Raw genomic sequence first — 25,386 nt, forward strand, 5'->3', positions numbered from 1 at the left:
TTTAGCTTATTCCATTCAACCTTTATTTCTGGGAAGGCCTCTGTTTTGTGATGTCATTATATAAACTACATGTTATATATATATATATATATATATATATATATATATATATATATATATATATATATATATATATATATATATATATATATATATATATAGTTGAGGGTGCCCCGGGAAAAGTTTCAGCCAGGGGCACCGCTGAAGCTCAATCCTCCCCTGCTTATACTAATTATAGTCGAAGACTTACCTCTAAACCATGCACCTATTCTCAGATTTGACAAAAGTCGCATTTAGAGTTTTTTTCACGCAAATCTTAGGGTGGGGTGGGGGTTGAGCCACTCCCTCCCCCGAAGAACCTCTACCGCTCCCTTTACCGAAATAGAATTTTATATAGAAAATATACTTTTTACCAGTGTCAGACCCCCCCCCCCCCACACACACACAGAACATTTCTAGTGCCCCTTCCCCCCTACGGGTACAAAAAAGTCTGAAAGGAACACTGGTCGCACTAGTAGATCATACAGAATTAAGGTAGACTTCTATAATTTAGACCCGATTTGTTCCTACTTTTAGCCGCTATACCTCAATCAGGAAGATTGTGTTTCTTTCAGACTTTTTTCTCCGGGGGGGGGGGGGCACTTACATTTTTCTTGGGGACGGGGGCGGATTGAATTCTCCTGAGGAGGAGGGGGGCTAACACTGGTCCGAAATCCACTATATTTTTCAACGTAAAATGTATGTTTGTGATATTGGTAGAACTTCTGTACCGTACTATACTGTATCCTACAAATAATAATTTTAAAAAACAGCACTTTTTTGTCAGACACCAGTCAGCACTAGTCAGCAGCTATAAATTCACTTGCTGATTAATTTAATTCATAAAACAAAGATGGTAAGACTATTTTTTTTTAAAAATATTATTTAGAAAAAGTTATTCATTAGTAAATTAATTAAGTGAACATTATTTATAGTTATTGCTATTAATAAATAACGTCATTTCGGAGTGAGGGTCTGGCTTTTTTGTAAGTCCTTAAAAAGAGCGAGTCGTCATTTGTGGATGGTCCCTAAATCAGACGGTTATCTGACGCGTAAGCTGGCCACATACAGTTGTATATGTGAAAAACATTTTACTGTATTGTATGCATTACTACACCATGTATCCTATCGCCATGAAATTTTGGGAAATTGTTGAGTACAGCCTCGCAAAAGTTGCAATCATAGTCATAGGCGTAACGCTACCCACAATCTCCCCCCCCCCCCCAAACGCACACACACACACCACGCTCCCCCGGACAGTTTTAAATGCCCTACCCGGAGATAAATATCTAAAGAAAAACCGGGTAGCCTGTATGTAAAGAGAAGAGAGCTAACAGTCACCAGAATTGCCCGTGAAACGGGTACCGATGGCTAGTTTATAATAAGTCACTGCGATGCAAGTAAAAAGCACAACATGTGGTGTGTTTACGGTTCTAAAATTTATAGCGATGACGAAAGGAAGGAAGATGAAAGGACTGACACACTACTACCTGCGTTATATTATAGATGTCGGGTAGGGGGTGATGACAGGTTGTATTTATACGTAAATGTGTGCAAGTGTTAGAAATTTTGAAAAAAATTGAAGCTTGTGAAGCAAACATTAAAACTTTTTACAATGAAAACCAATAATTAGGCGGTAAATTTGGGGGCCCCTAAAAATCGGGGACCTCTAGCTGCAGCCCTTTCAGCCCCCCCCCCCCCCCCCTTAATCAAGTTTCTTCTTGTGGGAGCCTTTTTTTTAGTTCCTCCACTGCTTAAAAAAATCACATAGCCGTTAACAATTTGTTTACAAAAGCTATACAAATTATTATAAATAATATAAACATGTCATTTTGTGCCTCTAAATCTCCTTACGCCACTGTAGGCCTATGTTAATGTAGACCTATTAATTTCATTTGTCGTGAAACTGGAACCTTTTTGGAGCGCCCCAGGCAGGTTAATATAATTTATTAAAGGCTACCAGTATTAAAAGCGTTGGTAACTTAAAATGACTTAAATAATATATATTAAAATGTCTGAACACATCAACGTTTGGATCATTTAACGTTCCAGGAACGGTAACGCTAATTTTTTTAGCATTGACGTCATGTTGTAACAGTAAATTCAGAACACTTAGCCGATGTAACTAGATCTAGATCTAGATTCTAAATGAATTAAATGATTCGATAATATTCGATATAGATCTACAAGTCTAGATCTAGAATCTAGTCTAGATTCTAGATCTAGAAAATCTAGATCTAAAATCTTTCTAGATTTAGATCTAGAAAATCTAGATCTATCTAGATCTAGGTACTAGAGTAACTAGACTTTACTACTAGACTCTAGTAAAGTCTAGTTACTCTAGTACCTAGATCTAGACTCTAGAAGATCTAGATTCTAGATTCAATCTTTCTAGATCTAGAATCTAGATCTAGATTCTAGAATCAAGATAGATTTGTTAGTATACTTAACTAGTAATAACTAGATCTAGACTTATGACTTAGGCCTATGCTATAGTCACTATAGTCTTATATTACTAGATCTAGATCTATTAGTCTATTAGGCCTAGATCTATAATATTTGATTTATTTATAGTATTTTGTATAGTAATAGGCCTAATGCCTAATAATATGGCTAATATTACTAGATCTAGATCTAATAAGTTAATAACTAGATCTAGGGGCCTAATAATATTAATATAGAAATTATATAAAATTATCAAGTAGGTTATTTATTTACTTTAGAATCTAGTATTTACTAATGTAGTAAATACTATTTACTATTACTAATGTCCTAGGCCTATTTAATAATTATAGGTAAATTATAATATTAAATAATAAAAATAGGCCTAGACCTACTAACTACTATACTTTCTAATAACTTATACACTGTCGGCCTAGTTAATAGTAAGTGTGTATAATATTAATATAGCAGTATAAGTATTGACCTAGGGGTCATCCATAAATGATGTCAAAGTCGTAGGGGGGAGGGGTCCGTAATTTTGTGACGGTGTGTGATGAGGGGGAGGCTGGGTCAGATGGTGTGACGTCACTTTTTTTTATTATAAAATAAACCGGGAGTGATCTCCCCTAAACTTTCTCGAATATTCTTATATAACTTGGAATATAGACATGATTTTTAATTACTTAAACTTTTAAAAATAGAATAGAATCTCATAGAAAAAATAATTGTGCACCAAGCGAATGCCAAAACAAAATGTGCATAATAGTGCACAATATTATTACTTTATTAGTACTTTATAAATTTACATGCAATTTTTGAGAAATCGGAAATAGCGTAAATTAATACTTCCGGTCAATGGAAATTACTCAAAATTTGACAGAAGGTAGAGAATTAGATCTTTTACATACCTGTGAAATTTCATTTATCTATCTGAAATAGTACTCAAGTTATAGGCTTTTGAAAAATTCAAAGTAGAAAAAGTACCACTTCCGGTTATTGGAAATCGCTCAAAAGTTGATAAGGATCTACGATTTTGATAAAATACTTATATATGAAATTTCATTAACCTAGCTGTAACGGTACTCAAGTTATCGTGTTTACACACAGACAGACAGACACACACAGACATACGGACAAGATTGCAAAATTATATTTTTCCGTATCAGTGAGGTGTAAAACGTCGAGGTTTGTAAAAATCTTGATTTTTTTTTTTTTTTTTTGCACGATTACAAGACTTTCTCTGTATATGTATATATACGAGAAAGTAAAAAGCAATGTTAGAAAATGAGTTTTAGCCGTTATTTCGCATTTTAGAAAACTGTTTTAATAAATTGTAAGAGAAATTGATCAAAATAATCTATGTCGACAGAGTTCTGACAAGATTTTGGAAAAATATCGATGTTATAAGAAAAATTCAACAGCAATTTTGTTGAGGGGGGTTGTAGGCTGAGGTGTGACATCATTTTAGAAGGGGGGGTCTGGCTTTGTCTGACTGAGGAGAGGGGGGAGGTAAAAATCGTCCAAAAAGCGTGACATCATTTATGGATGATTAGTATCTATATATATAATTCTCTTCTTGGAGGTGTTAGAAAACACCAAGCTGTAAGCGTGCCTAGCAGTTCCCTCTCTTCCTCTCTAGGCATATCGCAATCACCCCCACCCCCACATGGTCTGGGGAGCTGTGGTTCACGCTAAATGTTTACAATTGTAGAGCCGGGTTTAGTGACGCCTATTGCATTGGTACTGCCGAATTCACAAATCATGAATTACTGAAAAGTAGAAAATAAAACTAAATAGCAGCGTGTGATACGCCGCGGGTCGGCTCGTAGATTATATTATAGAATATAGATATAGTTCTAATTAAGCCTAATAGTAGGCCTAATTAATTAGGGCCTATTAGTTAGGCCTACAGATCTAGACTACTTCATTTAGAATAATTTAAATCTAGACTAGCTAGAGTAGAGAAATTCTAAAATAAAATAAATGAGATTTTATTAAAATTTAAATGACGTAGTCCAGGAGTGGTGGGGACGGGATACTCAGTGTCATACAAGCCCTTGGTATTCCATGTTACAAGACCATTGGGGCCCCAGTAGATGCTCCATTGATTGAAGAAGGTCTACCACCATGATGGATTCCAGGTGCTAAGGGGAACTCTGGATATCAAACCTCACCCTACCCCCTTTGATATTGAAATTTTTATGGCAGAAACTTCCCCAAAATTAGTATCAGCAACTTTCTAAATTTTTATGACGATTTGATTAATGGTGTACTAATGCATAATAGATAATTCTACCAACATCCAGACATTTAAATTTTTTATGTATACTACTGTACCAGTCACGCATTGCTGCGATCAAATCCTACACACTAGAGTGACAAAATATTTACAGGTTTTCATCAATATGTTGAAATCATGTATTTTTTAGATATGTGACCTTGTTATCTAAAACTGAATGATTTAAATATAAACAAATCCAGCGCTGTTTCTTGGATCATAGTTGTATGGGCATGGGTTTGTCCCCATTAGCTCCCAAATGCCACTGGGCATGCTGAATGAAAGCCTTTAATGTTTGAATGCACCTTAGGCCTAATTACATATAAGATAGAACACTCCTCTGCAACCAACTAGTTGTTAGGGGGCATCGGCGGCACTCTCAGCAGTCACCAGTTACACTGTCACTGGATCGCCGTGTGCGACCCCTGTTTCACTAATGTAGTGTGTGTGTATATATATTATATATATATATATATATATATATATATATATATATATATATATATATATATATATATATATATATATATATATATATATATATATATGCATGTATGTATGGGAATATATTATTATTTGACATGTTTTGATAACCAGTTAAAAAGGTCAAAGATCTGATAAACATGGCATCAAAAAGAATGGAAAACTGCTTTTATCTCCTGCAGGTACATTTTGTTTGACAATCTATGACTTTACTACATTATTTATTTTCAAACAGATGTTTTTCAGGCTGATATTGTTTGAAACAATTGATTAATTTTATACTAAAACTTACAGGAAATAAAACAGGAAATGTCTATCAATATGTCTGCGTGTATTAATGAACTTCACAAAGTATTTCAAAACATTGAAAAGATGTGTGACAATTTTGAAAAACGTTTGAAGGAAGCAGAGCAAAATTACCTTGCAGAAGTAAGTAATACAGCTTCAAACTAAAGGTTCTTTAAGGTTACCCAGATAGGGTCTGAATAAATAAAAATGAGAGATTCATCTGAAGATATAAAAAAAGTTGCCGAAAATCAAGCCAGTAAAATGACAGCCATGCATTAAACTTTGATAATAGAGAACAGCTCTTCAAAGTGCATGTATTTTATTTTGTCTTGGACATAACACATGCTCAAATTAATGATCGTTTCATAAGCATGCATAGTTTGGCAAATTGTTTTGGATTACTCGAACCAAAAAAACATTCAAATTACCAGAGACTGATATTTTAAAACTGCGAAAAATTTCAAAAACAGTATCCAGAGATGTTATCTCCTGATTCAATTTCTGAATGCTACTTCAATTGTAAAGAATGATAGAAGGAAAATATGTCAATTAAAACATTTGCAGATTTACTTCTCACGAAGTACAGTTGTTTAGAAAGTGAATTTTCAGAAATCTTTACTGCTTTCTTGTTGTATTTTACTCTTCCTGTTATAGTAGCAAGTGTTGAGAGGTCGTTTAGCAAACTTAAGATGATTAAAGATTATAATAGTAATTCGATTAGCCAAACTAGACTGTGTGATCTGGCTATCCTAAGTATAGGCAATACAAAGCAGCTAAAGTGAACCTCAGGGAACTTATTAATCATTTTGCAAATATAAAAGCAAGAAAAAAAACAAATCTAAATAAATCTTGAGCAACTTTTTAATATTGTGGTTGGTTACTTATAATTTACAGGCTTACATACAATTTTTATTTTATATAAAAGTGATATAAACAAAATGTAACTAACAGTACATGGTAGGCTACTACATTAATTGACATATTTTCCTTCTAGTCATTCTTTACAATTGAAGTATAATATATGTTATTTAATATATACCAGTAGTGAAAATTGGTTTTTGTTGAGCTTGCTATTAACAAAAACTTGCATGTTATTAGCTGCAAAGAATCCTAGGATCTTATACTATAGCACTGATAATGGGGGGGGGGGGGGGGCAGAGCAATGGTAGAAAAAACATAACCAATGTCCCAATGTCTAACACTGGTCATCTACTTAAAAACACACACTACAATGAACTACGTGAAAAGCATTTATTTTTATTAAGGTGACAAACTACTCGGATGGTTAAAAACCTAAATGTTTTTCTGTTATTAACTTATACTGGGATAATAATCACTGGCTAATTTTTTTTTAATGGTATGTCAAATTACTTTTGCTAACTCCTTTCATCAAGTAACTTAGTATCTTAGACTTAAATACTGCAGATAAATTCTGGTAGAATAGGATCACTAAGGTGTAAACTAAGTTCTTTCTGGTTTAAATTAATCTTTCTCAATTACTTAGCCTGACCTTCTAGGGTCCAAAATAGTTTCAAATTTTTGTAGCAGCAACTACTCTAGTGTTGAATTGAACCAATATTAACACTTATAACAACTACAGTTCTGGTTTTATTATAGTTAAATGGAGGGTGTGGGGATCACAAATTTAAAAAAAGGAAGCTGAAATTAATCTGTAATCTACATTAGTATGTTGATCTAGATACTGGCTAAAATTAACTTAGTATAAACTATACTAAACCTAAATAAACTAGATTCAATTTATAACACTCATATTAACTGTGCATAGGGCCTATAATGTGTAATTTCTTAGTATTTATTTTCTGCTTAGCAAAGTAGCATTTGGGCATATATTCCTCTTTTTTGCTTCAAATTCCTTTTTTTTTTGTTCCTACTTTTGCTCACCAGGGGTAGGCATGTCTGCTGTCACTCTTGAAGTACATATAATTCAAATTTTGGTAGGCATCTTGGGTGGGGAGGTACCTGAGCAGCAAATAAGGTGAAACTTGTTACACCCTAATATGCTGCCAATCTACATAAAATTCAAACTTTGGTAGGCATCTTGTGTGGGGAGGTACCTGAGCAGCAGATAAGGTGAAACTTGTTACACCCTAATATGCTGCCAATCTACATAAAATTCAAACTTTGGTAGGCATCTTGTGTGGGGAGGTACCTGAGCAGCAGATAAGGTGAAACTTGTTACACCCTAATATGCTGCCAATCTACATAAAATTCAAACTTTGGTAGGCATCTTGTGTGGGGAGGTACCTGAGCAGCAGATAAGGTGAAACTTGTTACACCCTAATATGCTGCCAATCTACATAAAATTCAAATTTTGGTAGGCATCTTGTGTGGGGAGGTACCTGAGCAGCAGATAAGGTGAAACTTGTTACACCCTAATATGCTGCCAATCTTAATGGGGCTCGTGTTTAATGTCCATCTGTTTGTCTTTTGAAATATCTGTCAGTATCTGTCAGTATCTGATTTGAGCAGAATTTTGATATTTCGCACTGATCAATCATCCTCTTTATTACAACAATCGTCACATTGGTTTATGGATGGAACATGTAGCGTTGGGTCTGAGATATTTTAAAAATTTTGCACAGCTCATGCACTCATTGCTTGCCTTTACTGTTTTCTGCCAAACAAAAGAACTAATCCTATCACAATCTTTATTGTGAAATTAAAAGAACTAATGTTAGCTGCACAGACTATTTCAGCTATGCTGGATTATGGAAAAATCCGCCAAGAATATTATTTCAGAATGGCATAAGCATACAAGGCGGTTTTTTATCATTTAACACAGAGCCTATGCTAAAAAAGTACAGGTGACACAGATTTTGTCACGATGGTAAGGATGACAGGTGCTTTGGCTTTTGTACCAATAGCAAACATCGGAGATGTGTTTGAAGAACTTTGAGAACACATAGAAAATATGTAGCAACTGTTGGATTATTCTGAGGATAATTATATTGGCAGAGTAAGGCATCGAGGCTGAGCTGTTCCACTTATGAGCCTCACATCTGGAACATACACCATTGGGTGGTAAATAAGTTGCCTCGTTTAGGGTTGCTCGGGCAGATGAGGCTCGTTAGCTGGGGACAGCCACTCTTCTAGGAGAGACAACTCCAAAATTAAACAACTGCTGACTTGTAGTTTGTTCTTGGTTGGACAAAGGCTATGGAAGCAAATCCAAAAAGAAAAGCAGGCTGAAATCGAGTCAATGGCCTCAATGGCTCATAACCAGTTGACACGTAACGCTTAATTGTGTTGGAGGCGTGGTCGAGTCGGCAAAAAGCTCATGGTTGATAAATTCGAACAAAGTCTGGAGTTCAAACCCACTGGCAGATAAATCTCTATCCCCTTCAACACTAATAATTAAGAACGAAGAAGAAGAAGTTTAGGGTTGGCATAGAAAAATGCAAGCTGCAGTTGCTGCTGACCATCTAAATGCTTCATAAATTTTCTCAAATGTCCTGCTCCCATCTTCTAATACTACTGCTATATATTTTTTGCTGCCAGTGTATTGAAAGTAATTTCCTATGTAAATGTGTTTAAAACAAATAATATTATAAATTCAAAAGATACACATTGTTCAAACAACATGTAGTAAGCAGCATAATATTTTGTATTACCTTTTTTAAATTTTAAACAATAAGGTTATTTTTAATATTTTAGGTACAGGTGGAGCGAGAAAATTATAAAAGCCAATACAGAAGCCTTCAGCAAATTATTCAGCAAATCCAAATTAAAAAAGGAAATCTTGATATACAGGTATGTTTGATGTCTTTATTAACCCCTTACTGTCTACTACGATTACATCAGGGATCAAGACCTAAATCCAAAATCAGACAACATGTAGTTTTAAGTCTCATCACTTCTTTTGCCATATAGATGGTTTATACACTGAATTAACATTTTATAGCAACTACAAGAATCTTTTCTATGATGTTAAGGTATTGGGTTGTGTTACAAGAATCTTGTCTGTGATGTTAAAGTGTTGGGTTGTGTGTATTACTGTAGGTTTGTGTGTTACTGTAATTGTTGGGTTGTGTGTGTTACTGTAAGTGTTGGGTTGTGTGTGTTACTGTAAGTGTTGGGTTGTGTGTGTTACTGTAAGTGTTGGGTTGTGTGTGTTACTGTAAGTGTTGGGTTGTGTGTGTTACTGTAAGTGTTGGGTTGTGTGTATTACTGTAAGTTTGTGTTACTGTAATTGTTGGGTTGTATTACTGTAAGTGTTGGGTTGTGTGTGTTACTGTAATTGTTGGGTTGTGTGTGTTACTGTAAGTGTTGGGTTGTGTGTGTTACTGTAAGTGTTGGGTTGTGTGTGTTACTGTAAGTGTTGGGTTGTGTGTGTTACTGTAAGTGTTGGGTTGTGTGTGTTACTGTAAGTGTTGGGTTGTGTGTATTACTGTGAGTGTTGGGTTGTGTGTGTTACTGTAAGTGTTGGGTTGTGTGTGTTACTGTAAGTGTTAGGTTGTATTACTGTAAGTGTTGGGTTGTATTACTGTAAGTGTTGGGTTGTGTGTGTTACTGTAAGTGTTGGTTTGTGTGTATTACTGTGAGTGTTGGGTTGTGTGTGTTACTGTAAGTGTTGGGTTGTGTGTATTACTGTAAGTGTTGGGTTGTGTGTGTTACTGTAAGTGTTGGGTTGTGTGTGTTACTGTAAGTGTTAGGTTGTATTACTGTAAGTGTTGGGTTGTATTACTGTAAGTGTTGGGTTGTGTGTATTACTGTAAGTGTTGGGTTGTGTGTGTTACTGTAAGTGTTGGGTTGTGTGTGTTACTGTAAGTGTTAGGTTGTATTACTGTAAGTGTTGGGTTGTGTGTATTACTGTAAGTTTGTGTTACTGTAATTGTTGGGTTGTATTACTGTAAGTGTTGGGTTGTGTGTATTACTGTAAGTGTTGGGTTGTGTGTGTTACTGTAAGTGTTAGGTTGTATTACTGTAAGTGTTGGGTTGTGTGTATTACTGTAAGTTTGTGTTACTGTAATTGTTGGGTTGTATTACTGTAAGTGTTGGGTTGTGTGTGTTACTGTAAGTGTTGGGTTGTGTGTGTTACTGTAAGTGTTGGGTTGTGTGTATTACTGTAAGTGTTGGGTTGTGTGTGTTACTGTAAGTGTTAGGTTGTATTACTGTAAGTGTTGGGTTGTGTGTATTACTGTAAGTTTGTGTTACTGTAATTGTTGGGTTGTATTACTGTAAGTGTTGGGTTGTGTGTATTACTGTAAGTGTTGGGTTGTGTGTGTTACTGTGAGTGTTGGGTTGTGTGTATTACTGTAAGTGTTGGTTTGTGTGTGTTACTGTAAGTTTGTTACTGTAGCTTTGTGTGTTACTGTAAGTGTTGGGTTGTGTGTGTTACTGTAAGTGTTGGGTTGTGTGTGTTACTGTAAGTGTTAGGTTGTATTACTGTAAGTGTTGGGTTGTGTGTATTACTGTAAGTTTGTGTTACTGTAATTGTTGGGTTGTATTACTGTAAGTGTTGGGTTGTGTGTATTACTGTAAGTTTGTGTTACTGTAATTGTTGGGTTGTATTACTGTAAGTGTTGGGTTGTGTGTATTACTGTAAGTGTTGGGTTGTGTGTGTTACTGTAAGTGTTAGGTTGTATTACTGTAAGTGTTGGGTTGTGTGTGTTACTGTAAGTGTTGGGTTGTGTGTATTACTGTAAGTGTTGGGTTGTGTGTGTTACTGTAAGTGTTAGGTTGTATTACTGTAAGTGTTGGGTTGTGTGTATTACTGTAAGTTTGTGTTACTGTAATTGTTGGGTTGTATTACTGTAAGTGTTGGGTTGTGTGTGTTACTGTAAGTGTTGGGTTGTGTGTGTTACTGTAAGTGTTAGGTTGTATTACTGTAAGTGTTGGGTTGTGTGTGTTACTGTAAGTGTTGGGTTGTGTGTGTTACTGTAAGTGTTGGGTTGTGTGTGTTACTGTAAGTGTTGGGTTGTGTGTGTTACTGTAAGTGTTGGGTTGTGTGTGTTACTGTAAGTGTTGGGTTGTGTGTATTACTGTAAGTGTTAGGTTGTGTGTGTTACTGTAATTGTTGGGTTGTATTACTGTAAGTGTTGGGTTGTGTGTATTACTGTGAGTGTTGGGTTGTGTGTGTTACTGTAAGTTTGTGTTACTGTAAGTGTTGGGTTGTGTGTGTTACTGTAAGTGTTGGGTTGTGTGTGTTACTGTAAGTGTTAGGTTGTATTACTGTAAGTGTTGGGTTGTGTGTGTTACTGTAAGTGTTGGGTTGTGTGTATTACTGTGAGTGTTGGGTTGTGTGTGTTACTGTAAGTGTTGGGTTGTGTGTGTTACTGTAAGTGTTAGGTTGTATTACTGTAAGTGTTGGGTTGTATTACTGTAAGTGTTGGGTTGTGTGTATTACTGTAAGTGTTGGGTTGTGTGTGTTACTGTAAGTGTTGGGTTGTGTGTGTTACTGTAAGTGTTAGGTTGTATTACTGTAAGTGTTGGGTTGTGTGTATTACTGTAAGTTTGTGTTACTGTAATTGTTGGGTTGTATTACTGTAAGTGTTGGGTTGTGTGTATTACTGTAAGTGTTGGGTTGTGTGTGTTACTGTAAGTGTTAGGTTGTATTACTGTAAGTGTTGGGTTGTGTGTATTACTGTAAGTTTGTGTTACTGTAATTGTTGGGTTGTATTACTGTAAGTGTTGGGTTGTGTGTGTTACTGTAAGTGTTGGGTTGTGTGTGTTACTGTAAGTGTTGGGTTGTGTGTATTACTGTAAGTGTTGGGTTGTGTGTGTTACTGTAAGTGTTAGGTTGTATTACTGTAAGTGTTGGGTTGTGTGTATTACTGTAAGTTTGTGTTACTGTAATTGTTGGGTTGTATTACTGTAAGTGTTGGGTTGTGTGTATTACTGTAAGTGTTGGGTTGTGTGTATTACTGTGAGTGTTGGGTTGTGTGTGTTACTGTGAGTGTTGGGTTGTGTGTATTACTGTAAGTGTTGGTTTGTGTGTGTTACTGTAAGTTTGTTACTGTAGCTTTGTGTGTTACTGTAAGTGTTGGGTTGTGTGTGTTACTGTAAGTGTTGGGTTGTGTGTATTACTGTAAGTGTTGGGTTGTGTGTATTACTGTGAGTGTTGGGTTGTGTGTGTTACTGTGAGTGTTGGGTTGTGTGTATTACTGTAAGTGTTGGTTTGTGTGTGTTACTGTAAGTTTGTTACTGTAGCTTTGTGTGTTACTGTAAGTGTTGGGTTGTGTGTGTTACTGTAAGTGTTGGGTTGTGTGTGTTACTGTAAGTGTTGGGTTGTGTGTATTACTGTAAGTTTGTGTTACTGTAATTGTTGGGTTGTATTACTGTAAGTGTTGGGTTGTGTGTATTACTGTAAGTGTTGGGTTGTGTGTATTACTGTAAGTGTTGGGTTGTGTGTGTTACTGTAAGTGTTAGGTTGTATTACTGTAAGTGTTGGGTTGTGTGTATTACTGTAAGTGTTAGGTTGTATTACTGTAAGTGTTGGGTTGTGTGTATTACTGTAAGTTTGTGTTACTGTAATTGTTGGGTTGTATTACTGTAAGTGTTGGGTTGTGTGTGTTACTGTAAGTGTTGGGTTGTGTGTATTACTGTAAGTGTTGGGTTGTGTGTGTTACTGTAAGTGTTAGGTTGTATTACTGTAAGTGTTGGGTTGTGTGTATTACTGTAAGTTTGTGTTACTGTAATTGTTGGGTTGTATTACTGTAAGTGTTGGGTTGTGTGTGTTACTGTAAGTGTTGGGTTGTGTGTGTTACTGTAAGTGTTGGGTTGTGTGTGTTACTGTAAGTGTTGGGTTGTGTGTATTACTGTAAGTGTTGGGTTGTGTGTGTTACTGTAAGTGTTAGGTTGTATTACTGTAAGTGTTGGGTTGTGTGTATTACTGTAAGTTTGTGTTACTGTAATTGTTGGGTTGTATTACTGTAAGTGTTGGGTTGTGTGTATTACTGTAAGTGTTGGGTTGTGTGTATTACTGTGAGTGTTGGGTTGTGTGTGTTACTGTGAGTGTTGGGTTGTGTGTATTACTGTAAGTGTTGGTTTGTGTGTATTACTGTAAGTGTTGGGTTGTGTGTATTACTGTGAGTGTTGGGTTGTGTGTGTTACTGTAAGTGTTGGTTTGTGTGTATTACTGTGAGTGTTGGGTTGTGTGTGTTACTGTAAGTGTTGGGTTGTGTGTATTACTGTAAGTGTTGGGTTGTGTGTATTACTGTAAGTTTGTTACTGTAAGTTTGTGTGTTACTGTAAGTGTTGGGTTGTGTTACAAAAGTCTTGTATTTTGCCATCTCCTCGACTATTTTTTTCGATAGTTTTTTAAGAAGCCTTCAGGTCTGTCTTGGATGTCCTTTTTTTTTTTGCCTTCCCTGCAGGTTTCCTGCATCTTTTAACAGAATATGCCCAACCCAGTCGCACTTCCACCTTTTGATCTGTGATGCCATAGGCTTCTGCTTTGTCCCTTTCCATAGTTGTGTGATAAGGACTTTCCTTTGTGTGCAGTTATTTTAGCAATTGTATGCTGAAGTTCAGTGTTCATATTTATATTCTTTTTAGTTTGTCAACTGGTGTTGTCCACTCAAAATTTATTTACATGTATTTTAATTTTTTGAATGGCCCATAACTAATGATATTTTAGTCTTATGGGAATCAATTTTTCTTCCTGTATAGTAAGCTGTGTGGATCAGGCACTAGACCAAATAATGTGCCTAAGGCAGATATATGAAAATGTCAAAATGGATAAAAATAATTGGTCATCAATAAAAAAAATTCACCAATTTTTTTATCACAATTTTATTTAATCAATAGACAAGAATGTTTTTTTTTTAATGTTATGAAAGGAAAAATATTAATTATGAGTTTATTCTTTTAAATTAAATTAAATCCGATTTTTAAAAGTACAGTTGTTAAGCTTCTAAAAGTTTACTATGCTTTATTTTTATTCAAGAAGGGGACTACAATAAATAACCCTACTGTTTCAAATGTTAATTCAATTTCTAAACACAGTTGGAAACTTTCCAGAATTTTTTTTTAATAATCAACACACTTTCCCAAAAGAATGTTGGAAAACCAGTTGAAAAGACCAATACTGAAGCATTATCTAACAATATGGAATGCAGCACAATTTCTGGTAATTTACCTGAACTAGTTTCAAGTCAAACTGCCTTTATATCCAACACAGATGAAAGACAAAGTGTTTTTAATTGGTAAGTATTATTGAAACATTATCATACTTTTATTATACTTGTATCCTATTTTGTTTTTATTCAAACTTTGTGGGGATTGAGTGTAGTTGAATATACACAGCTCTTTAAATGTATCTTCATAATGATATTTAGAACTGAAATAAAAGAGTGTTTTCCAGTCTAATCTTTAAAGGAGCTTATTTAATTGCCTTTAAAGTTTAATTGTTGGTCTGGAATTGGTTTACTGTTGCTGAAAGCTGTGGAGACTTTCCTGCAACCTACAAAAGTATCATTTATGTTTCGTGTCTAGTTATATATGTACATTTTACATAAACACCATTGAGAAAACCTCAGTTTAGGAATTTGTACAACTTTCATATCTGACATCCACATAGAGAACAGGGTAGTGGGGGTCAGAGCAAGTTAACTTATGTGATGGTTTGATCCACATGGGTATCCATATGAAAAACTAACACAAAAATTCAATGATTTTGCTAGCACAATATAAATTTAAATAGGAGTGCTTGAGTTTAATTGAGTCATATTGGTGGAGAAAGATACATAAACAAAAAAAGAGAAATGAAACCCATGTGGATGTACTTATAATTATGATTGGGCAGTCAGCTGCAGAAAATTCTGCTTATTGAAACTTGTGTGTTTCTTTACCACCCAGCTCTTAAAGCTGGCTGGGTGTGATATTACAGAAACAGGTTAACTACCTATCTACCCTGCCATTTTGTTTTACTTTTTATGCTAATCTATACCCACCTTAGAGTATGCTATATTTTAAGAGGTGACCAACAGAAAAAAGCGCAAACAAAAAAAAGCGCAAACAAAAAAAAGTGCAAAGAGAAAAATGCGCAACCAGAAAAAAGCACAACAAAAAATGCGCAAAGAGAAATTTTAGCACAAAGACCTATATGGACTAGATGACACATTTATACACGACTGTTAGGACTGCTGTGGGAGTGTTGTGTTTGATCACGTGATCTACTACCATTTAAAGCATACCACTACCATGTGCATTCACATCACCACGATACAGGCGATAATCGCTTTAAACAATTCCTATTATTTTCTTGGTCAATATTTATTCAACAACTATTCTCGCATAAAGAAACATAAAACTATCCTTGATATCGACATTACACGAAGTATCTCCCACATTCTAGTCCGAGCTAACTAGCTTGCATACCATAACAACCCGTTCCTATGGCAAAACTTAACTCTCTTTCATCCGCGTCATCAAACATGCATTCGTCATATCTCTCGCACTTACATTCATTTGCACCAAAATACCCTGATAAAGCACACATAATAACAATGATGTATTTAATATTGACGCACCTACCTACAAACCAACCAACCAACCTACCTACCTACCTACCTAATTACCTCATATTTATATATATATATATATATATATATATCTGAGGATTGGTGTGAACGAATATTAGTGCGAAAGTTAATGACGCATTGAATAGTTACAATGTGATGTCTTAGTTCGTTGTTGGCGGGGAAAGAAGTTAAAAAGTACTCTTGTTGTTGTGTTAAGGTGATGTGGTACTGTAGTACAGTCTTTGTTTCGTTCGTTCAAGTCATCCTATGTTTTTTTTTATAGTGCAATAAATAGTAAAATTAAATAGTGTTATCCTGTCGAATCATTTGTACACATTGATGTCGTCGTGCTTTGGGATGAACTACTGAATGGCTAGACAGAATATAATGGTAGTGTAGACAATCTCACTGCATAGTTGCGGGACACAATGCCACAGTTATAACATATATATTTATTTATGGGTAGTTGGGTAAGTGGGTGGGTTGGTGGGTAGGTAGGTTGTTAGGTGGGTAGATGTGTGGGTGGGTAGTTAGGTAGGTGGTTGGGTGTTATTATAGATGATATAGATTATGCACATTTACCTTTTGCTAGCTTAGTAACAGTGTTAAAAACTCGAACTTTCAAACTGGTTTGGCGCAAGTTTAGTTCATTGATCCAATTAAGCCCTACATTACATAGTCAATCAGTTTAACAATGTAGATGCAATTGGAGTAGGTCTAAGTCAAAGCCTGATGTTATAACAAAACTTAATCTCTCTTTGTTTCTTTATAAAAAGGTTATGGGATGTTTTTGAAGGTTTTTTACTGAAAATGTTTCCCGGACTAATGCAAAATGATGTCAACATCCACAGCTCTTCTGTTATATAGGCTACATGCTACCCATTATGCTGTTCAGTAAGGGAACATGGCAATACCCCCCCCCCCCCCCTCTCCGTCATTACACCCGGAGTAATAACCCCCCCCCCCCCCCCCTGTCAATTACCCCCGCCCAGTAGGACATTACCCCTGGTCATAGCCTAAGGTTCAGCTAGGGTTAGAGCAAGGGTTTGAGTTTGGGCTAGGGTTAGCGTTAGGGTCAGGGTTAGGCTTAAATCAATGTCTTGATGAATGGGTTTGGTTTTTGGTTAATTTTAGGGTGAGGTGAATTCTTAGGATTTTTGTCTTTGTCTTAAGGTTAGGATTATGGTAATATATAGGTATAGAGTTAGATTTACAATCAGGATTCTATCTTGTTGGGTGGGTGGGTGGGGGGCGGTAATTCCCCAGGGAGGTAATTGACAGGGGGGTAATTGCTCAGGGGGGGGGGTAATGTTTGTAGCTGTTCAGTACATGCTTTGGTTTATGTTAGGATTGTTACATATATGTATTCACATAAATTTAGAGTAGTGACCCTTTTGTTTACATGTTTTCATTATCCTTCAAACTATAGTCTATTTTAGTTATATTGAGATAAAAGAATGTAAATAAATAGTACACACAATTCTGTAGAATAGGAACGATTGGGAGGGAAGTGACATATTGCAGGAAATTTAGAGGTTAGGTTAGGTAGGGTATAAATGGTGTGGTTAGGAAAGTTTGGCTGTCCATTCTCTAATAGGCAGTCTAGGTCTCGTTTGTACTTTCAAACAATAAAGACGTTAATTATATACAGACTTTGTGTTGGTTTATTGTCGACCTTGTCATGTTAAAATAAATAGCATGTAATAGAGCTTGTTCGATGTGAGTTTTCATACAAGCCCAACGCACTAATTAAGGCTGTCGCAAAAGATGTAACATATGTCAATGAATTTTCATTAAAAGAAAAAGATGTCTAGTGCAGTTTACGAAACTAACGACGGTCGCCGATACTTTTACTGTGTGCGGAAATTTCTGTTGGTCGCCGATACTTTTACTGTGTGCGGAAATTTCTGTGTGTGCATTTTTTCAGTTTGCACTTTTTACTCTGCGCTTTTTTTGTGTTTGTGCTTTTTCCGTTTGCGCTTTTTTCTGTTTGCGCTTTTTCTGTATGTGCTTTTTTCAGCTTGTACTTTTTTCTGTTTGCGCTTTTTTCTGTGTGTGCTTTTTCCGTTGCGCTTTTTTTCTTTGCGCTTTTTTCTGGGAACCATTTTAAGAAAATTAGATTTAGAACATAAAAGTACAAGAAATGTTTTAAAATATAAAATATATGATATAGCTAGTCAATATTTCATTACATCTATTCACTGATTCTTTCTCCGCCTCCCCTCTTCTCCTCATAAAATTTAAATTGAAAGGATGTTGAATAGCCTGAAAGTAGCCTATTTCATTTCAGTTGACATAATTCTTCATAATTGTTGCTATGTTGTTGTCTTTGCTCTTTGTTTGATAAATTTTCTTCACCCGTCCATGATTGTTTTTTATTTGTTTAATTTTAGCAACTATAGGAGCACTTTATCAACATTGTTGTGAAAAAACTGTCCGCTCAAGAATTTTGTTACACTTCTGGCATGAAAACTTCCTGTCATTTATTTCATCATTTTATAGCAATACCCATCATGTATTGGTGTAATCTATTCCTACACACCAGAATGACACAACATTTTATAAGGGTTTCATCAACCAAACCCACCCCCTCCCATTTTCATGACAGAAACCTTCCCTGGAGTATTCTCAAAACTTTCCAGTTTTTTTTTTTGGCAATTGGATGAATGGTGTAGTAAATCATAATGACAGACAGACAGACATGCTTTAATTTATATATATACCAGCCGTCCTGGCCAGGCCCTGCATTTGCCATTGTGAAAAACATATCAATAAAGGACACTTTATTGTTGCACGGTTACGGAACTCTAAATCTTACCCTAACAAACCACAACCATAATCATGAATATAATTATAAACATAAACCAACCCTTACCACAACCTCAGCCATATAAATAAATCTCCCCTCCCCACAACCTCATAAATCTATCTAAATATATAAAAAGCACTGTATGTTTGTGTGTGTGTGTGTCTGTTTCTCCTTTATGCATTACTACACCTCTCATCACATCACCGTGAAACTTTGGGAAGTTGTTGAGAATATTCCTGGGGAGGTTTCTGCCAAAAAAAAATTTCAAATTCGCAGGGGTGGCGCCCCGGCAGGGCGCGATTTGTTTTTTTTTTCTATATACGGTATATAAAAATAAAAGTCGATTTTGATTTGGCATCGTTCATCCGATAGCCATGAGACTTTGGGGAGTTCATTATACCACTCTAGGGAAGGGATCTGTAAAAAAATCATTTTTAATTTCGCAAGGGCGGCCCACGGGAGGGTCCGATTTTTCTCTATATACAGTATATAAAAATAATAAAAGTGAATTGCAGTGACACCGTTCATCCGATAGGCATGAAACTTTGGAAGGAAGTTGAATTTATTCCTTGGGAGGTTTTTGCGCTAAAAACATTTTTAAATTTGCAGGGGTGGCGCCCCGGCAGGGCGCGATTTGTTTTTTCTCTATATACGATATATAAAAATAAAAGTCTATTTTGGTTTGACACCATTCATCCGATCGCCATCAAACTTTGGTGAGCTCATGACAACACTTTGGGGAAGGGCTCTGTAAAAAATCATTTTTAATTTCACAAGGGCGGCGCCACGGTAGGGTGCGATTTTTCTATATATACCGTATATAAAATAATAAAAGTGAATTGCCGTGACACCGTTCATACGATCGCCATGAAACTTTGGGAAGAAGTTGAATTTATTTCTTGGGGAGCTTTCTGCACTAAAAACATTTTCAAATTCGCAGGGGTGGCGCCCCGGCAGGGCGCGATTTGTTTTTTCTCTATATACGATATATAAAAATAAAAGTCGATTGTGGTCTCACAACGTTCATCCGATAGCCATCAAACTTTAGGGACTTGATTAGAACACTCCAGGGAAGGGTTCTGTAAAAAATCATTTTTAAAATTCGCAAGGGTGGCGCCACGGTATGGTGGGATTTTTCTCAATATACGGTATATAAAAATAAAAGACAATTGGGTTCGACGCAATTTATCCCGGTGCCATAAAACTTTAGAGAGTTGATGAATACTCCTGAGAAGGTTTCTGGGGTGGGAGGGGGGAATAGGGGGTATGTGGGGGCGGGGGATTTAATTTTGCATGGGCCCCCCCCCCCCCCCAGGATGCGATTTGGCGCCCTGGTCTTTCCCGTGAGCCCTATGGTGAATACGTTTGGTCTAAGCAGTGTGATAGACAATTAGGCTGCAAATAAAAATGTCTGTTTCGGCCCCAAATGCTCACATGGGCCGCTGAGGGCCATGTAATACGCTTTATTTTAATAATCAGAAAAATTAACCAAGGGTAGCTTATTAACTGGGATGTTTCTTTTTGTCCGTAAAAAATCCAAACGGTTTTGTCACTTTGCGAATGATGCAATTAGCATCTATTTTTAGATAATCCAAACAGAAATTGAGATCGAGCATCTAAGAATAGACCATTACTAACGCTAACATATTGCATCAGTCACACTGATGTTTAATATTTTTTTATGTGTTAAATAACAAATCCTGTTCATTTGTGTCACTTTAGTGAATGACGCAATCTGCATCATTGTTAACAGGATGCTATTTTAAGGAGCCAGGGGTCGTACGCCGCGCCTATGCGGTAGTGTAATCGGGGGGGGGGGGGGGCTCCTGAGAGCGGGCCTCTACGTCTCTGACACAGAGGCGGTCACCGAAGTGTGTTCTACCATATTATTTCGGTGAGTGATTAATGTACACTCAAGGTTTTCATGTGGTAGTGTAGGTAAACCCGTGTCCTGATATTTATGATCCAAGCGCAGGCATTGTTTACATTTAAATAACACAGTTTTTGAAAAGAAGGACATGCGTCTAAGAACATATGATTGGTAATGCATTGGTGATATCCTTCTAATATATTTCGTCAGACTATATTCCACCCCGCGGCCACGCGCGGGGGGCGGGTACGCTAGTACCGACATAAAAATCTACACCTAAAAAAACAATTTCATAAATCTACACCTAAAACAACCTCAAAAGTATAAACATTTAACCCTCACCACAAACACAAATTTTAATTTTTTTCTATTTAGTTTAAATTAGTAAATCACACGAAGAAAGAGTGTGTTGTAATTTGTACAATATTTTGACTTCACTATCACTATTTATTACTGGCAAAATGCACAAAAATTCCTTTGGTTTATTTTGTTATAAAATGCACACATAGCATTATCATAAATATCTTTTTGGGTAGTAGGCCTTGTAGAGTAAGTCTTTCAAGCATTTACACTTACGACATGTATACTAGACTTGACCTACTAAAGTGTATACTAAACATGTTATGAGTATATGGAACATCTTCTGAGTCGCAGGGCACAAAACCACGCCCCTTTTTATGTTCTGGGTCAAGTGTTTGTCTTTGCTCGCTGAGCGAAAACATAGTACATGTTCTGAATTTTCAGATGAGTGCGCATGCGTCGAAAACTAGTAAGCGCGCCCTAGGTCTCAGCTGATTGCAAAATTAAATAGGTTATACTGATCTTGAGTTTTTGAGCCCACGATTTCATAATTATAACTTCTCTAGGCCCTACTAAAATTACATTTTTATAATTACTTATTATTTCTTTAATTAAATCCCAAATACGTTTTAATTTAAAAAAATGTAATGTCCAAGGCATTACAATTTTGCCTTAAAACCAGTTTAGGTATTAATTACGAAAATAATAATTAAAAAATGTAATTTAACCAAATGTATCTTGTTCCTTGATTAATATTTTGTTTTAAGTGTATCAACATATTTTCAGTTTCCGTCTGACATGAATAAATCTTTAGGCTCACCAGAATGTGCTAGTGGGATCACACAATCAACTGACTATAAAAACAGGCAGATAAAAAAAGTCATAGGCTAATTATTTAGGTTTAGAATGGGAGATAACATAAAGAAATGAAGGGGGGAGGGGGAATGAGTGTCACATAGACCCTACTCTAAAAACTAGATCTATTTTTTTCTTAATAATAGACTCAGTATAGTTGTAACGCGATCTCAATAAGTTTAATGAACTTGGCAGATGCAAGTTTTCAAAGAAATCGGGCCTTTCAGCAAACAAATATTTAGCCCTGTCCATTGAAGCTGTTTCTGAAGGATAGAGATAAGCAAAGAAGCTGGGGAAATCACTACCATGAGGTGGGGATGGGAGGGAGGGGTAATAACATGTGGGTAATGTCTACGACCCGTGGTATTATACACAGCATTATATTTATAAAAACTGTCTAGCTCCAGTAGCTGGCACTCCAATAAAATTTATAAAATATTGTATGTTCTCTAATTTTTAAATAATTCATTGTTGAATCGCAAGCACAGTGGCTACACCATTTTCCTTTTTAAGAAATAAAGCTGTGTGCTCACTATATACATGTTTTTTTTTACTTTGATTTCTCTTTATTTTAATTATCTGGGCCTATATTATTTACTACGAGCCAACCCGCGGCATATCATATGCCGCTATTTAGTTGTTTTATTTTCTACTTTTCAGTAATTCATAATTTGTGAATTCGACAGTACCAATGCTGCCACTGAAAATATTTACTTTAAAACACTATCAGTAGGTCGTTAAGGGTATTAGGCTAACGCTTCATTTTGATAAATAGCCTTTGTAAGGCTTTTTTTTAAATCTAACATTCAACCATCTGTAAAATTTTTGCTATTTATTGTTGACAATGTTCAAAGTTAGTCTACACAGTCTGTATTGTAGTATGACTTACTTGACTTATTCCTGTGATCTCATGTTGGGCCCATGTGAGCCCTTCCCTTTCACCAGTCATCCTTCAGGACTTGCTGTTCACTTTTCTCTATCCTTGTGGGTTCCATTGCAATGCTTGTTACATGGTGTTTGCCTGTTCTGTTTTGGGGTTTTAATATCCCAGTCGATGGATTATCTCATACTTTGTCACAGACTGAAGATTTTGTCCAGTGATCTTCTGTTGAGAATGTCTTGTACGCATTTTAGTGAAGAACTAGCGTGTTGTCTGGTCATATAAGAAAGTGAACTGTGACCTTCAACTGGTAAGGTTTTACATTTGTCAAGAAGTAGCATGGACTGAAATGAGTGTGCTAGACTTCTATCTGTACTGTAAGGCTGTCACTGAGCTTAGGGGCTCGGCTGGATACTGTTTCATGCCGCTCAAGTCAGATATCTGTCCAACTTTCCAGTGTGCTAATTTTGACCTATAATAGCTTTTTGAACCATTTCTATTGAATAGCATAACATATTGAGAGAAGAGAAAATGGTATATTAAATGCTAAAGGTTATCAAAATGTATTTAGCATCTAATGATCTAGTGTTTTGTTAGACCTTGAGACCTATTATTTTTTTGTGGTATTACATTTTATTGGGGTTTTTTTTCTCTTCCTTCAATATTTGTAATAATAATATATATTTATTTTTTAGGTTGGAAAATTTAGAAAAAAAGCCTTCAGTAGTGAGTGACATAGAACAATCTTCTCCTCAAACTTCACTTTTGTGTGACATAGAACAATCTTCTCCTCAAACTTCACTTTTGTGTGACATAGAACAATCTTCTCCTCAAACTTCACTTTTGTGTGACATAGAACAATCTTCTCCTCAAACTTCACTTTTGAGTGACATAGAACAATCTTCTCCTCAAACTTCACTTTTGTGTGACATAGAACAATCTTCTCCTCAAACTTTACTTTTGAGTGACAACGCACCATCTTCAGTACAACCTTGTGTTTTCAGTGGGAAAAATCAACCTAAGTCACACCTTAAACAAAGTAGATCTTCACATATTCATTTGAAACCACTAGTCTTAACAAAATGCACTAGATCACAAACACATTTACAGCATCCAGTCCTTAGAAAAAGGATATCATCACCTTACACTAAACATCCAATCCCCAAAAGTAAACAACGTCCTGTAAAATCTGCTAAGCTTTGTAAGAGACAGCTCCCACCTGGATGGAAAGTAAAACTAGTACAAAGATCTTCTGGTGTTTCTGCTGGGAAATATGATGTGTATTATTACAGGTTAGTTTGCTTACATTCTTTTCATTCACTACCATTATAAATACAAATGTTTTACAAAAATGTGTTCTTTGTTTATTTTCAGCCCTGAAAACATAAAAGTCCGTTCAAAAAAAGAACTTCTCAGCTATTACAAAGGTCCCAAGGAACATTTAGATTTATTTGAATTTAGTGTTTCAAAATTAATAAAGCAAGGAATGGTAAATGAAAAATAACTAGAAGAGACTACAAAAACAAAAGTATTTGGTAAAGGGATGTTTTACTTTTGGAGATGCCTCACTAATTCTGTTTTGTTTATCATACATGTATGTCTATATCGCATGTGTAAACACATTTATACATCAAGATTGTTTACAGAAAATTTGTAAAAAAAATTTTCAGCTGGTTTGAAAGAAAATCTACTACAGTAAAGCTTTTGTTTTGATTTTGAAAAAACAGCTATTTAAACATATTTTTCCACTAGAATGTTCTTTAAAAAAATGTACATACATTATCACTTGTATTGCCAAAATGAGGTGTGTTTTTAAGAAATGTTTTATTTAATTGTCATTGTTATACTGTTCTATCTCTGCAGATTTATGTTGTACATTGGACACGTGTTTGATTAGAGTGCTGACATGTAGAATTCAGGTGTTATTTTAAAGGTCCATTTTGCCTATATATATATATATATATATAAATATATATATATATATAGAGAGAGAGAGAGAGAGAGTAAGGGTGCCACTTCATTAAATAAAAGAATTATCTGTTTTACTTTCTCTGTGTGTAACATGAAGCGTATTGTTAGAACTTAATTTTTCATTGTAAAGCTAGGTTTGAAAGAAAAAGCTACTCTGGTATTAATTAAACAGAGCAGTTTAAACCTTGCAGTTTTTTGTCCTCAAGAGATAAATAAATCAATTACAAGCACACAAAAAAAGTAGTATGTGTAGTGTTGATTTTGCTTAGTTGTCATTTGCTTGTTGAAGTGTTCTGTTTATATTTCACTAAATTATTTTCACACACATAACTGATGTGGAAGTGTTTGTGGTCAAATCTGGAAAGAACACAATTCTGACATGTTTTCTACTAATAAATGCATTTCCAATGGCAACACAAAAGTATCTGATATTGACACAAATTAAACTTGGAATTTGTTTTAAAAAACTAAGTTAGAGATGACCATATTCAAAATCAAAAGTAGAGATAACTGGGTCTCTGATTGGTCAGGTAAGGTCATGTTCACTGACTTTAATAACGAACAGATAATAGGGCCTAATGTGGAGACCAATTTTTAAAACTCAAGTTACTTATAAATCTAAGAAATTAATTCAGTCATGGCTGAAGGGACTGAAAAATGTTCAGCTTGGAAATAATTAATATGGAA

General features: G+C 35.5%; 1 protein-coding gene across 8 annotated transcripts; it reads left to right on the forward strand.

Annotated features, from left to right (window-relative positions):
• The first annotated feature begins 1,530 nt into the window (after positions 1-1,530).
• Positions 1,531-24,941, forward strand: LOC131928246 (uncharacterized). Of its 8 annotated transcripts, XM_059284204.1 has the most exons (8): positions 2,145-2,160; positions 2,614-2,740; positions 5,357-5,424; positions 5,537-5,671; positions 9,206-9,301; positions 14,498-14,697; positions 23,424-24,020; positions 24,103-24,941. In XM_059284204.1, exons 3-8 carry the CDS (start codon positions 5,383-5,385, stop codon positions 24,230-24,232), a joined length of 1,200 nt encoding a protein of 399 aa, XP_059140187.1. In that variant the 5' UTR covers positions 2,145-2,160; positions 2,614-2,740; positions 5,357-5,382; the 3' UTR covers positions 24,233-24,941. The 8 variants fall into 8 exon arrangements, with proteins under 8 accessions (XP_059140184.1, XP_059140191.1, XP_059140185.1 ...); XM_059284201.1 differs by lacking the exons at positions 2,145-2,160; positions 2,614-2,740 and adding an exon at positions 1,531-1,552; XM_059284208.1 differs by lacking the exons at positions 2,145-2,160; positions 2,614-2,740 and adding an exon at positions 1,531-1,552 and having other exon boundaries at positions 14,549-14,697.
• The last annotated feature ends 445 nt before the right edge of the window (positions 24,942-25,386 follow it).

The sequence above is a fragment of the Physella acuta genome, unplaced genomic scaffold (assembly GCF_028476545.2).
Source record: "Physella acuta isolate Inbredline_101_S28 unplaced genomic scaffold, ASM2847654v3 ptg001480l, whole genome shotgun sequence".
In the NCBI taxonomy this organism is placed as follows: Eukaryota; Metazoa; Mollusca; class Gastropoda; family Physidae; genus Physella; species Physella acuta.